Source organism: Neolamprologus brichardi, chromosome 5 (genome assembly GCF_056152115.1).
Source record: "Neolamprologus brichardi isolate AB-2024 chromosome 5, ASM5615211v1, whole genome shotgun sequence".
Lineage (NCBI taxonomy): Eukaryota > Metazoa > Chordata > Actinopteri > Cichliformes > Cichlidae > Neolamprologus > Neolamprologus brichardi.
Genome location: NC_142108.1, coordinates 11,064,023 through 11,081,266, shown reverse-complemented (window position 1 = coordinate 11,081,266; position 17,244 = coordinate 11,064,023). Strand labels below are relative to the sequence as shown.

The following is a 17,244-nucleotide window of genomic DNA, read 5'->3' as shown; positions in this document are numbered from 1 at the left end:
CCTTCCTCTGCGTTTTACCAACATTTTTGTGGTGCTTATATCTTAATTGCATTATACTGGTTTGTTTGTAAGCCCGGAGAGTCTCGCAGCATCAAGGTAATTGCGATGTTGTGGTTAAATCACCATGGTAACGTTGTTTTTATCTGGCTGTTATAAACTTCGACATTAAGAAACTGAAAAACAATCCAGCTCACTTTCCATCAAGCGGGCTGGGGGCTTTGGAACCAAATGCACCCTATTAAGTTTATACACCAGCCTGTAAAATGTGCATGTGTGTGTTTGTGTGTGTGTAGTATGTAAAGAGAGGGAGGGGTCTCTTTTTATTCAATTACAGGACTCTACCCAAATCAAGGGAGGAAGTTGTCTTGACTGGCAGTCTGGCAGAGTGTGGAGAGACTGGAAACAATAGTTTAGACATTCAAATAACCCAAATATCCTAAACATCCTGTATAATTACACACTGCAGAGCAAACACAAGATGACTGTTTAAATCTATAGCAAGCAACCGGCAAGAAGTAAAGATGTTCCTTTGCATTCAGAATACACTTACAGTCAGAATTTGAGTGTCTGACTTCAGTTATAGAACAGCAAATTTGGACCTGTTCATGTGTTCACACTGGCACATGAAAGTGAACAGTTAGAGCACATTTAGCTTTTGTAGATGTGTCAACAGTCTGTTCACACTTATTATAACACAATTAGCATCAAAATGCATAGAGAGAAAGAAAAACTTGGTCCTCATTTTAAAATGTTTTATTGCAAAGTGAAAGTATTAGTAGATTATTGGATATTTACTTTTAATTACATTGCTTTTTCAGTTCAGTTTGCTCCACTGTTGTTATTTGGCTGCAAAATATAAGGTGACTTCACAAAGTGTGATGTATTCTTTTGTATTTAACTAACCATGTTAAAAAAAAGTTAAAACTGCTCCCTGAGCAGTGATATTAATCCAGTTTAAGCCATATTATGCATTATGATTCTACAGCTCAAAAAAATATTGGGAAACATGTCAGATGTGGCTGATTTAAATATTTGAATTGAAAAATATGCAAACCATTGCATAATTTATTGAGAACAAGATGGCGCTGCCAGTTGGTGAAATGCAAAATTGTCAACCCTGGGAGAAAATTGGCATCAAAAATCAAAGTTACGATTTTTCAAGTGGTGCAAGAAATTATGTAGGTGCAGAAATCACTTGTACTAGCCTTTAAATATGTGTACAGCACTGTTTCAGCTTATATATCCTCTGCTTCTGAGCATTTATTTAAAGCATTAAACCAGTGTTTTTTAAAGTTTTGATGACTGAGTACATTTTTGGGGAAACTGAAGGGCTCACAAGAAAATTGCACACATCAAGTGTAGTCAATATTTTTATGCCTGCTCAGAGGATAGCGCTTCATATTGATAATTTGTACTGTTTTAGAGGTTTTTTTTAAAAAAAAAAATCATATACCTGATTTAACATAAAATGGTAAGCAAATACAGGTGTTTGTAATGGCATTAAAGGTTCTGTTCCGTTTTAGCATGGAGCCCTAATTTATTTTAATGAGAAACACCTTTGTCTAAATACTATCTTCTATCAAACTGTGGCTCCTGTGGCTGCAACATTTCCTTAATATCAGGTGTATTTATCAGTGTTAGGAAAGTTTAGTCTGCTCTAACAGAAAGAGAAGAAACTCTCTGGTCTCATTCTGCACAGCTGTTTCATAGAATGACTTGACCTGCAGATAAATCAAATGTACAGTAGTGCATTCTTGTCCTGCTGCGCTCATAGACCACATAAAATATTATCAAGGGCTGTGACTGCCTCCATGGACTGCACCTTGAGAACCCTGGTATTAAAATTGTTAGGGGGCAGAATGAGTGTTTAAATATATTGCTGGAATTTCACTTTTTGATACCTCATGTTACATTGACATTTGCAATGTATGTAAAATATAAACAGCCAGGTGACTGTAGGAAAGGAAACAAAACAAAACAAAACAGGGTGGGCAAAATTTATTCCCAATGGGCCAAATGAGAAACTGGGACTGTTGTGGAGGGCCACACTGCTGGCCCTCCACAACAGTCCCACCAATAATCTTTTTTTTTTGTGGCCATCCACAATAGTCCTACCAACAAGCTTATTCGCCACACCAATTGGCTTATTGGTGGGACTGTTATGGAGGGTAGCACCAGTAAGCTTATTGGCGTGGCCCTTGGGACAACAGTCCCAGTTTCTCATGTGGCTCCTTGGGAAAATTAGTTGCCTAGGCTTGGCCTTTAACATAATAGAAGAAGCAGTACAACTGTAAAAGTGTTGAAGATGTATATCGTACTGGTATTGTAGTGTTCAATTTCTTGAATGAAGTAAAAGTACTTTTACTTAAGAGTGCCAGATAGAAGGTGAACGGGGATTTATAGGTTTGCTAGCTTTTCCACTGCGATTGATGAAAAGCGGAATTAATCATACAAAAATGAAGTATTTGATCTAAAAAAAGAAGCATCAGGAAGAAAAAAAAACGAAATGAAAAGAAAACATCTTGAATTGGTCGAGAACCAGATGGCCGCTTTGACATTAAGAAGTCGCTTTGGCATTTTAAGAAGGCAGTCCCAGAATGATTTCCGAGGAACTTCCGCAAAGCATGGTACAAAGCCCACAGATATTTAAGCAATATCCATAGCAATTTACTGTTTTATTTACAAACTGAAACATATGTTTCTAGACCTTGCAGCCCCCCCTCCGTCCAATCCCTTCCTTTTAACACACTGATTTACAGATGCAGGATTTCTCCCTGTTTTTCCGCTTTTCTCTTTCTATTTTTGACCTTTTTCCTCCTCATCTGTCTGTCTTCATCTACACCGACCATCACTCATCAGTCAATTGAACCGGCTGTTGACAGCATGCTAGATGGCTTACCTTTACACTCATCTATTGTTCATTGCTCCTCTGATGTGTTTGTGTGTGCGATGCTCTCTCCGCCTCTGGGACCACTGCGAGCTTGCATCTGAAACATTTTAGAGAGACACATATTTGCTGTTTTAGAGCACAAAGGGATATGCCATGGCAGAGGCTGTTTGAAGTGGCTTCACAGGGGGAACCAAAACCAGAGCGAGGGATTTGAGAAACCATAAAGAAACGTTAACGCAATGTAACTTTGGTAAGGCCATCTAATCTAATGGAAGTGGGGCCTGATTCAATGTGAAGGCAGACCCCTTTGAAGCTGGCTCTGTTGATGTTTCTAATGCAATAGCTCTGCTTCAGAAACACAACATTTCCCTCCACCTTGCAGACAGTGCTTCACTGGAACGCCCAACAGAGCTGGATGCGTGATAGTGTCTAATCCTGGATTTTCCAGGTTCACACTGCTTCCAGGAACTAGCATTGGAAGAGTGAGTTTTTAGACACTTGACCTGAAAGGGATCTTTATCTGAAGAACTATCGCTCAAACTGATTCATGGTATGTGTGTATGTTTTGTTTGGGGGTTTTTTTTGGTCTAAAAAGGACCATAGAAAGCCAGAAAGGTGTTTGATTGCCTTCTCATCTCATATCAAGATATTCAGACATTGTAGACTTAACGCCACAAGCTTTTGGCTTGGTGTTGAATGTACACTACATTTCACATATGGTAAAAGGTCATTATTGTGTTTCTGTTTCACATTCAGTTGAAAAAGTGCTGTAGAAAGAGTCTCTTCCTCCCAGACAATACTTGCGGCTTGATAAGCTCATTTAAGAAGTTCACACTGAAACAGGATTTTCCAAGTAAAGTGGCCACATGGTCCGCGCTGATCTGCTGACTCACTGTCAGGCTTACTTACAAGAAAAGTGAACCTAACATGGTGAAGTTGTGTGGCTGACTCAGCAGTGAAAATGACTCTCATGTGATGGTTTTCTATATATAGAGCTTGATCACATCAGCGTCTTTCTGCCTAGCTGTCTAGAGTCAGCACTAAGTTTAAATTAAAAAACCTTTGGGGGGCGGGGGTCATGTTGACTACAGAGGCAGCTTTGATAGAAATCCAAATATCCTTATTTGTGTTTACTTCCAATAAAGTTCAAATCCAAATGTACTTGCAATGTGTTGCCCTTGTAATTCATTTTCTGATTCACAGGGAGATCACAGGACGTGTTGCTCGCACATATGGAGATGATATGATGTAACAGTGAAGCAACACGTATGCACACCTACCACTTGTTTATACCTGCATGTTTAACGCATGTCTTTTTGTGTGTGAAATAAATCCCTCAACACACTTGATCAAGAAAGAGAAATATCGCTTTCACATAACACACCTTTAAATCAGTGGTTCACAAACTTATCTGCCATGTATCAGTCATTACTAAAAAACTAAACAAAACAAGCAGGCCCATTTATTTTCAGCAAACTCTCATATTTAATTAGTTTAGTTCCCTCCACCTTGCAGACAGTGCTTCACTGGAACACCTGACGGAGCTGGATGCGTGATAATGTCACTACACGTTCCCACCCCTTCTTCTGTCCTGTAGCCATCATGCACTGCTTCTTCTTCTCTGGATGTGCCAGAATGAGTCCCATAAGTCTGTTTTTTCCAGCCTAACCTGTTGCTCCGCCTGCACCAACCCAGTGTGTGTTATCCCCAGCTCAGCTGTGAGCTCCGCTGGGACTGTTTGTAATGTGCCACGGATGGACCCCAGCACTTAAACACTGTAATCAGAGCCAGAGCAGGATATTGGCTAAATTACACATGAAAGCAGGGACATTTGAAGGAAGCCCGGGTGCTAAATATTATGATAAATTACAATCTAATACGAAGAAGGCACAGCTAAACAAGAATAATAGATGCTTGTGCGCAGCGGGGGTAAACACACACCTAGAAAAGGTGTGTCAATCAAGCTCACCTCGAGGTCTGTTCAGGAGCATATCTGGACCATCGATTGTAAGACTTCAACAGCAAATGAATTTCACCAGTTGTGAGAAGTTTTTATTTTTTACATTTTTTTTTATTTCTGCATTATGAAGCATGAACAAAAGTTGTATGTGGAAAATCAGTGTTTTTAAGTGCTTGTCTGTGCTGGCGGATGGATTTGGTCATTTCAAATCAGAGATGAAAGCCCGGGAGAAATATTCTCGTTTGGATTTCTGGAAACAGATGAGAAGAGTCTGTATCATAAATATCACATTTAGGTGAACAGACACCAAAGAGGCAGGAAACTATGAGAAACAAAGAGCCTGGTGAGAATTAGAATTATAATAAGACTTATATGTGCTGTTGTTGTTTTTTTCCTGTTTCTTCTTCTTCTCCTTTTAAACTAAAAAAAAAATTTGTCTACCTGCCCAGGGGATATGGATGCCCATTTTGCAGTGAGCAAACTCTGATGTAATTACCACTAACTGCGTGTTGTCTCTGTAAAACAAAATAAAATAAAAAAGTCATTAAAGCAGTTGAGTGTCTTTTTTTTTAATGTGCAGAATAACCTGTTGTGCTTTTGAGATGTTGGCGGGTAGATTTTATGAGCTGTTTCCAGTCTTTATGCTAAACTATGTGTAACTCTGCAAATAAACAAATAAATAAAATGAATGAATACATTTCGAAGCCTTTCTTTAATCGAAAAGGTCCCGAACCAGGAAAGGCAGGAGGTTTGACTCTGTGTTTAGATCATCCACACCTCTCCTCCTCATTAGTAGTCTTCAGGCTCCCACCACCATCACCACCACCGCCACCACCATCCCCCACCTACCATGCACCTTCACCCCACCGCACACCCCCCAGCCTACTCCTCCCGAACCCCTCTAAGTGGATACCCCACAGGAAGGGCTTCTCCACGGAGGGGAAATGGGTCCCAGATGTCTGCCTTTGTGTCACTATAAGCTCCTGGGGAGGGATGGAGCTCTTGAAGGATGGGTATGGTTGTAGTGTGCTGTGTGCAAACTTCAGTAACTGCGGGCAGGAGGGTGAGGAAATTCTCAGGGGTGAAGGTGAGGAGGAATTCAATGATTGGTTCCTTTTGTTAGGCCAGTATGGATTTCCAAACACATCACTTACGATCGGTCACGCCACTGCGCTCCTACCAGCTGAGTTTGTCACCGCGGAGTCACATGATGGTAATTGAATTGACTGCATTACGGACATAAAGATATTTCCCCCTGAACTTCAAAGTGTAAGCGTGGCTACTCTTCAGTGCAGTATTTCAGTCAGGCTAAAACCATATGGTGGAGAGACAGAAACAGACAACATACTGGCTTTTTGGATATCCAAACCCCCCTGTGTGTGTGCGTGTGTCTGTGTATGTAAGCCTATATAGTGTATGTTGATATATTGATATGTGTATGATCTATTTTCAGCTCTAAAAAAAGCTTAATTATGACCCCTGTGGAAACAGAACAAAGATGAGAGCAGGTCTGAGTGTTTAGTGAAACATTATGTCAGGACTTTGACAAGGAAATGAAATGTGCAACATCAATCAGCCTATGAGGATCGAGATCAAACGAGCCTCCACACTCCTGCATCTGGTTCTGTTTGGACAGCCTCACTTTTTTCCCCCCTTGTCCCTCTCCTTTCTTCTCCTTTTTCTTTTCCCCCCTTTTCTCATTCTTCTCCCATTCTCTCCTTCTTTTTTCCGCCTCTTCTATGCGCCACGACATTCTTGTAGGCCTACCCGCTTATGTTTGCTCATTTTTTCCATGATGGTGGCACAGAGCCACGGCTTCGCTAAAGGTAAGCAGCGGCTTCTGAGATTAGCCTGAGCAACGATGACTTTCCTGTCCTTCCTTTGGCTCCACCAGAGGTCCCAGCAGGCCTCAGTTTTAATACCAGTTAATCCTTAAGTTGACTCTGCCGCTTATGTAAATGTAACCTCATATAATTCCCCGTTTCTGTCCACAGCCTTTTGCTTTGATGACCAGATGAGGGTTTTTTTTTGTTTTTCTCTCTGTTTCTCTCTCTCTCTTCCAAGTTGATTGAACCCAACTGGGATTGAGCTACTTTCCGCTCTCTGTGAATGAAATGTAAACCAGTGCAATCATGGGGCTCATCAAAAATCTTCTGAACCACTCTCTTCGCATTCGATCCTTCAAATACCGCGCCAATCACATCCAAATTGTTGGCTTGAGGCTGTCGGGCAGCATATAGAAACTGATACGAGGTTTTAGTTACGATCCATAAAACCAGTGTTTGTAAATAATACCAGTTTCTGAGTGTCTCTACGCAAAGTTTCTGAAGCTTCAGAAACATCAAAGATGTAACCAGCTTTATGGAGATGGAGGTGTTGAAATGTAAAGGCTGTCGCTGAGCATGCTGTCATCAAAAAGTACAACATTTCTACAGCTCAGAGCGGCAGAAAACTCCCCGCAAGACTTCTCAGCAGTGATCCACAGATGAGTCACTCCAGTCATGACGCATGAAGGTATAAATGGTTTTGGCTGTTGTTGGGAAACTGACAGAGATTCAGAGGTAGACTTGCGCAAGATTTAGTGATGTGTCCAAAATGTAGGTTGCACACAGTTTACAACCTGTTGTCATTTTCTCACGCGGGGCCTACCTGCTGTGTCACGACTGCCAACGTGTGGAAAATGCATTTTAAGTGGCTGCAGACCCAGATGGGTTCCTCTTGTGGAGGAACATGTGTCGATCCCTGCCCCGAAGCCATGGATGGCACAATTAGGTGCTCCCTCACCTCTGCAGACTGAGGTCGCTGGGCCACTCAGGTCAGGGGGTTATTTAGGGTCCTGGCAGTCCTCCCTTCCCAACCTGACAACTGATGTCGGCAGCGATATTAATAAGCTGCGCTTATTTGTTTAGAACTTTTCCATCGATGTGTCACATTTGGAGAGAAAAGGAAGTTTGCAGAGGCTGGTATGCAGATTTTAACTCGCTGGCTGAACATCTTTCTGAAAAATACCACTGTACCTTTTGGCCTGTCATGGCAATGGGCGTGATTTATAAACATAAATTCCACGTCATAAAGTACATTATTAAACCGATAAATTCTCTGCAGTTCTCTAATCCATTAGTTTTTTTAGCGAGCGTCTCATTGTCAGGATAATAAAGAACATGACCGACACATGCTTAGGTGAACTCTCTCACGTTTGAGTTTTAAAGGGAAAAAAAGAGTTAAGCTTAAAGCGCCACTATCATCATAAAAGTATTAAAACGTTAAAGCTTACACGTGGTGACTGTCAGAGATGCAAGGTTTGTGTAGACACGAGGATGCAGGCGCTCTAACGGTCCAGCCCAAATCTGGAACCCATAAAGCCTCAGACATCTCTGCAACATTAGACACAGCACTTCTTATTGGCTAAGCGAACCACTTACCCCCTTTTCTCTATCACCCGCCCAGCTAATGCACACTTCCTGCTTTCCTGCCTGTTTCATACCCGGCCACACCCTCTGGAAAACATTTGAGCCAATAAGAGCTGCCCGCAGGCTCCGGGTTGGCGTTTGGGTATAAAAGAGGCGGAGGTGGACCTGCCTGTCAGATGGTTTGTTGTTGTTCTGTCTGGCAGGTTGAGAGGGGAATGTGAAAGTGAGAATTTTAACAAGGTAACCAGGAAACAGGACGACAAGGCGTCCAATCCGATGGAGCTTCAGCAGTCGTGACTTACACAAGCTTGTCAAGCTGAGGGTTTTTCTTGTTTTCTTTTTTGAAGCTGTAAGCTCAAGCGATAAAGAACCGCACGAAATCCAGTTTTTGTGTTGGTGGTTGGAAGGTTATTAGTGGACAGGAGAATGAGAGAAGAGGTGTCCTGCACCAACTCCCCTGAAGGAGGACTGGGGGCCAGCGAGGAAGAGCTGGAGAGAGGATCAAAAAAGACCCTTCAACCAGGAAATCGAAAACGCTCCCCTTATCCCAAAAAGGACAGCCTCAGTCAGGCAGAGGAGAGCAGCACAGGCAGCTCCAGCAGCCTGCTACCGTCGGGGCCAAAGAGGATGAAGAAAAGCCCCTCAGCGGTCGTGTCATTGGCCCCGACGACTTTGGGCCCCAGGCCCGAGGCGCCCTTCGAGGAGCTCCACTCTCAGCGCGTCATCGCCAACGTGCGGGAGCGTCAGCGCACTCAATCCCTGAACGACGCTTTTGCCTCTCTGCGCAAGATCATTCCCACGCTACCTTCGGACAAGCTGAGCAAGATCCAGATCCTGAAGCTGGCCTCACGCTACATCGACTTCCTCTACCAGGTGCTGCAGAGCGATGAGATGGACGCCAAGCTGGCCAGCTGCAACTACCTGGCCCATGAAAGACTCAGCTACGCCTTCTCCGTCTGGAGGATGGAGGGGGCCTGGGCCATGTCTACCAGCCACTAGGACCCCACTGAACTTCTCTTGTACACCCTCTCGTGTCCACATCTTCCCTCCCTCCCCAGCTCTGTCCGTGTCTGCACTCATTTCCTGACCTTTAAGCCTCCTTCTCCCCTCATGGTCTGATCTTAACCTTCTCATAAACCTCTGCAGTCCTTTCTTGTCTCACTCCACCTCCATAGTTGAACACGCTTTAAGTTACTGAAATCTCCAAAACCTAACCCCGTTCCCCTCCACTCTTTCCACCTCTTTTTCCCTTATCTGTCCCACAGTTTTTTCCCAGGGCTATGATTCGCTCCACTGCAGCCCTTCAGGTATGGATGAAATATGCACACACACACACACACACACACACACACACACACACACACACACACGAACATATCGAACATATATGTATACACACACATGTGTACAGGCAGTTTGGGGCTCAGCATTTAGACTTCAGTGTAAGTGTGCTTTCTTCAATCGAAAAACACAAACTCAATGAAAACAAAATGAATAAAAATGGTTTGTTAATTTGATCAAAGAAGGAATAAACGATGTGGACAATTTTGAGAATGCGATGCACGCCATACAAAGGTGACAAAAACTCTTCTTTTGGAGTTTTATTATTGGATAATTTAACACTTTTGCTTCATATAGTAAATGCAATCAGGAAGACAGGAATTGAATAAACGGCTTTTAATATGTGAATCAAAATGTTACACTGCAAATGTGAAGAGCTAAAATGTGTGTATGTCAAAACACGACAGAAAACTTATTTTCCTTCATGTGAAAAAATACAGTAGGACCAAAAGCAAAGAAAACTTTGCTTTACTTGTTTTAAATCGTAATGCTTTAAAAATGTCTGACAAAATAAACTGCAGTATTATTTTTCATGTAACTGTGATATCAGTCTTTGATTTCAGTGTGCATGTGTTTTCTTTAAACCTCAAATCTTAACTTAATTTTTATTAGCTAATCATCAAAACAACTTACCAGCTAGTATTTTTTCTTTGTTTGTTTCATTTTTAATTCATAGTTTAAAAAGAGTAATACACTGTTAGTTATGATCTGTTTTTTTGTGTATAAATATTTGTCACACACACAAGAAATTCAAATACAACTCAATCCCACGTTGGTTTTGTGTAAATGGATCAGAAACTTACATTAATTTAATAATAGACAAAATGTAAATTTAAAATTATGTAAAGTACAAATGTATGTAAAGGTAAAATGATACAAAAAGGAAAAACAAAATTCTAAATTTAAAAATAGTTTAATTGGTTAAAAATGTATTTTCTATTTTCTTCTTCTAACACATTCAGTCACAAACAAAAATGTCTGCCCACCTCTTTATAATTTTTTTTCTCTTTTCAGTGTAGTTGTCATTAACCACCCTCCATGCATTTTCAAAATTACCATTAAAACACTTTCCAGCAGATAAGGTGAGGACGATTAGTGCACAGACTTAAATAAAACACAATCAGGGGTAGAACGTTAATTTCAAAGAAAGAGGTCCTTTGAGCATCCTGGTTGCTTCGCTTTATAAACCAAAAATCAGCTAAAAGCACATTATCATCATCATCAACACTCCAGTGTTTGACATTCCTCTGATGAATGTAAGACAAATGTTTTCCTCTGCAGTCTCCAGGGCTTTTTTTAAAAAAAGACAACCCCCCCCAAAAAACATTTTAAACAGACACCAGATTCCTGCACAGGTACAGCAAGGGGGTGGGGGAGAAAGGGAGAGTGAGGGGGGGGGGGGGGGGGGGAGTGGAGGCACATCACTCTCTCTCTCTTTCTCTCTCTCTCTCTCCCTTGCAGCCTTGCCCTCTCTCCTCAGGATCTTATATCGTGCAATCAGGCCTCGCTGGGGCCCAGACAAGCAGGAACCTTTAGATTGGAAACAGTTGTGAGGTATTAGGAAGGTGTGTCTACCGGGGTTAGGGTCAGCCGCACGGGGCTGTGTATGTCAGCACATGTTTGTGTGTGCTTGCTGTGTCTGTGTGGTTGTAGTGAGCTTTAATTAGCTGTGCAGCAGTGTGTGTGTGTGTGTGTGTGTGTGTGTGTGTGTGCAAACATGTGCATATAAGTAAACAGGAATACATTTGCAGATGTTGTTTCAGTGATTTTTATCTCTCCCATCTTCTGGTTTCAGTTTGGTCAGACTTAGTTATATTTCTTCAAAAAAAAAAAAAAAGGCCATGAAGGTCTTTGACAACATCAAAGGATTTATTTTAAAAAAAGATAGGTGGGTGTAGACATTGTGAGGAGCAAAGGCCGAGCAGAGATTAATCTGGGTTTCAGTGCAACATGCTTTTCTAACAGCTAGATCGCAGGTCAAGGTGAACACACGCACTGCAAACAGGCACAGACACAGTTCTCTGATCAGACCTTTAAATGATTACAAACATATGCAGCATTCATCCCCAATCACAAATGATACTACAGGTACTGCTGCACATGGGCTTCATACAACCCGTGCTTATATATGTATATATTACACTGTCCAGACACACACATGCAGCTGCTGCTATGTGCACACCGCAGGTGTTCCACTCTGAGCTAACTCACCAGACATCGTGGAGTGGAGCGGGGGGTTGGGGAGGGCTCCAATCAGCGGAAAGCCAAGGCCCCTGCTCGTGGACACGACTGTCCTTGAACGCATCGTTGTAGTTATTACCTACCACTTTGACTGCTCTGCCTGTTATCATCAGCTCTGCAGGGGCCGCCACAGAAAGTGCTGCAAACTCAAGGCCTGCGCCTGCACGACCAAAACATGCAATTTTAGGAAAGAGCTGAGGTTAGAAAGGGTCAGGACACTTCAAAGGTGGAGTGTGCGCGGATGCGTGCACGGGTCTTAAAACAGTCTGTGTGTGTGTGTTGATGAGGCCATGTGTACTTGTTTTACTTGGTGTTGGACAAAATAACCCAAACAACTGACATCACATGACGTGCTTGTAATGTTCCCGTTTTAAGGCTGTTTATGGTGTGGTATCAGATATCAGTGAATAATTGTTACATCCTTTATTTAAAGATGTTGAACAACATCAGTGCCTCTTCTTTAAGAATGACCAGTGTACAAAAATGGTTTATAGAGTTGGAGAGTAGACGGACAGTCAATACATAAACAGATAGTACATATGTAATTTATACATTATTCAGAAATTCAAAATTCCATACACGTACATTTAAGGCTTTAAAATATTCAGGACTGCATAGTGTTCCTGCTTTTTTTCCTACCTCAGATTTTTTTCAAAGAAATCACATAGTTGTTTATTTATTTATTTGTTCAATCGATGAGTATATTGCAACAAAAGCAAAAAAAAAAGAAGCAAAGAAATAAAAAACCAAAAAGTTTATAAAATGCACTGCTTTTGGTGTAAAAGAACTTTTTATATTTTCTTTGGAAGCCCGCAGCATGTACACACAAACACGAATCGGCGCAGACATTTTTGTGCATTTTCATGAGCACGATTTTGAAGATGTGTGGGTGTCTGGCTCAGCGTGAGATGTTCAGAATGAAGCGATTGTTCAGTCTGAGTTGGAACAAACAAGACTCTCCCCTCTGTTTATACTATAATCACAATGCCTGTCACTGCTTTCCTGTGCCGGAACCCCTGGCTCTGCTGCATCTGTGCACATATGTGTGTGTGCGTATGTGTGTGTGGTGTTTTACAATTTGGACTGACCAGCTGTTGGACGCTCTTCTGCACATATTAAATATCTGGCTTTCGCTGCTGGCTGATCTGGGACCAGATGTAAAGTCCTCTGCGGCTCATCTGCGTTTTTAAAAGCCTCATCCAGAAGTCGTGGCTTCTGCGAGTCATCTTTATTTTTAGAGATCCAAACTAAGAGCTGAGTGCAGGTGGGAGGATTGTGTGTGTGTGCGTGTGTGTACATTTGACTGCTCCACGCATATGCGCTTGAGCGTGCTGGTCAGACAGCTGCAGGGATAGAGGAAGGTCTTCTGGTTTGACACGTAGGCAGCAAAGAACCACATAACACAAGCCCAGAGTGTATCAGAATCGGCACGCTTACACAATATAACGAAACAGAAATTGTTCAATCGTTTAAAAACATTAATAAGGACCCCCACACGAAAACCTTTACATGTGCTTTCTTTAACAAATAAACTTGGCTTTAATCCAGTGCAGGTGTACCAATAAAAACTATTTTCCAGAGACGTAATTAGTCAAATTAATCAAATACAAGAAAAGTGTGCATTTAAATACTGACCGGGCATGAAAATGTGAGGCAGGGTGTTTAATGGCTTTCCAGCACAAAAGAGGTGGCCCCACGCTCTGTGACTTGAAAAACAAAGCACCTTTTGGATGGGAACATGCACGCGGCATGCTTTTGGGGTACGATCAAAGTCATGTGACCCTAGCCCTAACACACACATACATCCGGCTTCCGCTCGCAAGACTTCTCGTGGTATCGCGGAAGGGCACGCTATAATTAGGGAAAGCTGAAAATGATCCAGATGAAATGTTTGCCTGTTAAAAGGAGAAGCTGAAGAGCTGTGGGGATTTTTCCGTTTTGCACTAAACAGAAGTTTTTGCTTGTCTGCGCTCACATGTTGTATCCTCAACACATTCACCCGGTCTTTAAGTTGTGTGAAATGCTATAAAATACCCATAATGCTAACTTGCCTTTTATGTTTCTTCTCCCTGCAGAAAACTGACAAACGGAAACTTCACTACACTTGAAGAAATTGGTTCCTGCCTTGACAAATATCTCCACTTTAAAAAACAAAAAAACAAAACAAAAAAAAAAAGGAAAAGAAAACTTTCTCTTTCTCTGGACAAGTCTGGCCTCCGTGCGGTCGCCCGGCCTTCACCGAGTGTTCCCGAAACTCTGGTGAAGATCCCTCGACGGTCCTACGAAGAGCTGAACACTTTGAACGATGAAACTGAAATGGACTTTTTAAAAAAAATAAAAAAATAAACAAAGATCAACGAACAGCTGGCCTGCGGTGACAATGAAACAAAATGGCTGCTGGTTCGAGTGCCTTCGGTTACACGGCGATAACCACCACGGCGAGATCCACCCAACTCTTCACAGTGGATGACTCACTGCCAGACAGACATTAAGATGACTAATGATAATGGCACAGTGATGGTTAGAGGGCGGTCACAGCCAATGAATGTTTACAGCTAAAATGCTAATAAGCTAATCGCTCTGGCTCTGAAGACCCCGTCTTGAGGGAAGAGGAAGAGCACGAGGAATTTGGCGTAGATCTTCGACTTTGTAATAACTGGATCGCTTTCTGTGTATTTTGTGGGTTTTAGAGTGTATGTGAATTGGTATACGCACACTGTATTACTTTAAACTCTGCTTATCCTTTGCTCTCGCCTTTAATGGAAAAAAAGGGAAAAAGTCTTGATACCACCACTGATCTCAGTTCAGCCCCCTCTGTTTTTCATTTTACTCTTTTCTAGTAGAAAGCTGCATTTTGTATTGCAAGAAAATCTCATTTAAGTAGTTTTTTTCTGTTTGTTTTAATTCCAGCAGCTTTAAAATATCTTTGCAAGCTTATTTTTCATTGAAAAAAAACACAAAAATAAAACAGCAGAAATTTTCGTATAAAATGTGCCAAAGTGGCGGCAAAGTGATTTGAGCCACAGCAGATTCATTTGTAACCATGCGGTTTAAAAGTGTTGCTTTTGTACTGCTTTGAATTTGCTTATGATCATCTCTCTTGTGTGATATCCTGTGGAAATAAATTTTTTTCCTCATGGCTGTACATAAGTACAATATTGTATTATTGAAAGAGAATGGAGAATGCTGGGAAAAGAAAAGGACCAAAAAAAAGAGAAAAAAAAAGTAAAATAGGAAAAAGAAACAACTGATCTTTCTTAAAATGTACATAATTTACCTTTATTAGGTTTTTTTGGGTGAAAATAGTAGAAAAAGGCAAAAGTAAGACAACAAAACCAATGTCGCTATGTACACTGTACAGAAAAAAAATCAAGACAGTCAGTTATAAAGAAAACTGGACTTGACCTAAAGTAAAAATTCCAGTTTGTTAAGGCTACCTTTACACAGGTTGGTCAGAACGATCCTTCGACTGATAATTTGGTCTCCGAGTATGCACAGGGTTCATTATTTGGGCTCAAATAAAAAAGCAGATCATTTACACTGATTAAGACACGTGATATGTCAGGTCGCTGTCGTGAACGTTCTTAAAAAAACAAACAAACGACTGAAAGCTACACTCCTCCGTCAGGATGTCTTTCGTTTTTCACATTTTCGTCACATCAACAAATGTCGGAAAGGCCGTGAGTTACATACAGAGTGCAACGTAAAATACAAACAAACTAAAAATAAAAAACAAACAATCAGACATACTGTATTAGCACCATCACAATCATGTTAGACATGCAAAGAGCACTTCAAAGACACAGAATCTGAATATATAAATAGGAGTCATGTCGAATTGATTTGCGTATATAAATGTCCTGCGTTTTTTTTTTCCTTTTTTTTTTGTGCTTTTCGACTGTTTGGATTGAGAAAAGAAACATTCGCAAAGTCTTCAAAGTCTTTGAAGTTCTTCAGGCCATGCCAGTCCAGGGGCAACACATTGTTCTCATAAGCTTTGGTTGTACTTAACCTGTGTCCAATTGCACTGTGTGGATATTTAACTATCTCAGTATTGCTTCATCCTAACTGAACCACTAACACGCCATTGTTTGGTCCGGGGAGCATAACATCTCCGAGGATGACAGTAAATAGACTGGCGCTATGTAGGTGATGAACAGAAGACAGATCAGATTTTAAAAAATAATAATAATAATAACAGGAAAAAAAACATGTAACAAATACAGCAGGAATGCTCATCCACAGGTAGAAACATCAAAGTTCAGATTTTGAAACCCGAGTCGCTCTAACCCTCGTTTCCGAGGGCGAGATAAGTGCACTTTGTGTGAGTGAGTGTTTGGATGTGAGTCTCATCCAAAATGTTAAAAACTGATGTGCATTGTCACTTGTACAATCATTACTGAGTGGTCACACTGCATTGAGGCATCATGGGTGATTCTGTCTTATCTGACAGGCTTATTATCCCCCCTTCCCCCGAATATCAATATCACAGCGACTGGAGGTATCAGCTCTTCATTGTGACTAATGCTACCAACACTAACTACAGCATATCTACATATTTAAGATGCACTTCAGAGGAGCGATACAAATAACTGCAGCAATTCGAGGTCTTGCTACATGCGCTCGCCCTGGTTACGCCAAGAAAGAAATGATGAAAACGCTAAAAAAAAATATGTATGTCAGACCTCATTGTAGCTTCACTCATGATTCTTAAAAAACAATGTCATCCCCCCCCAAAAAAAGTGTTCCTCCGGTCAGATGAACTGATGATGAGAACAAACGTGCAGTGCAGGATGATCAGAAAAACCCGCTCGATCGCGGTCGCACGCAGACGAATGACATCGCGGCCGAGGGATACGTCTGCGCTTCATCACTCGCACGTACTTTTGGGGACGACTCCTTCCTCTCAAACTGAGTGGCTTCGATAAGCTGAGGCGACCTTTGACCCTTCCTTCTAACAGTCTTGGGGCTGGGTGCTGGAGTCATTTTAATTCAGTCTGCAAATGTGCTGAGATGTGTTTTTCTCTCAAGATGTATATGCTACATCACGTTGTTGCGAAACCCTTCATTAATCTGCACCTGGGTGTCTCCTTTAGCTTCAGCTCTCATTGCAGCGAGGGATGAGAGTAAGAACGCGGCCCAGATGATTGCTGGTCGTCGGTGTGTGTGTGTGTGTTTGGATCAGATGGGTCAGAATTCAGCCAGTAGTAATACAGGTGGAGTTTTTTGTGAGGTGACATCTGCTTCCAGTGACGATCCAAAGCGCTGCTTTGCGTGTTTGTGTGCGTGTTTGTGTGCGTGTGTAGAGGCTCGAGTCTTTCTTCAGGGAGAATCACCTTTTCTCCATCATTTCTCAGAGGGTTTCCTTGATGACAAAGAGAAAGATAAGGGTTTAACGTGCA

At 41.7% G+C, this 17,244-nt stretch overlaps 2 protein-coding genes across 3 annotated transcripts in view; one reads left to right on the top strand and one right to left on the bottom strand.

Annotated features, from left to right (window-relative positions):
* Positions 1 to 8,450: 8,450 nt before the first annotated feature.
* Positions 8,451 to 14,958, top strand: LOC102787128 (twist-related protein 2-like). Its single transcript, XM_006784475.3, has 2 exons — positions 8,451 to 9,567; positions 13,918 to 14,958. The coding sequence occupies exon 1, from the start codon at positions 8,687 to 8,689 to the stop codon at positions 9,257 to 9,259; it is 573 nt and encodes a 190-aa protein (XP_006784538.1). The 5' UTR covers positions 8,451 to 8,686; the 3' UTR covers positions 9,260 to 9,567; positions 13,918 to 14,958.
* Positions 14,959 to 15,114: 156 nt separating this feature from the next.
* The window catches only part of LOC102787422 (histone deacetylase 7-like), a 40,538-nt gene continuing 38,408 nt past the window's right edge, over positions 15,115 to 17,244 (bottom strand). For both annotated transcript variants that reach the window (XM_006784476.3, XM_006784477.3), the window contains exon 25: positions 15,115 to 17,207. In XM_006784476.3, the coding sequence (XP_006784539.2) occupies positions 17,189 to 17,207 (19 nt within the window). In that variant the 3' untranslated portion in view covers positions 15,115 to 17,188. The remainder of the gene's footprint in view (positions 17,208 to 17,244) is intronic.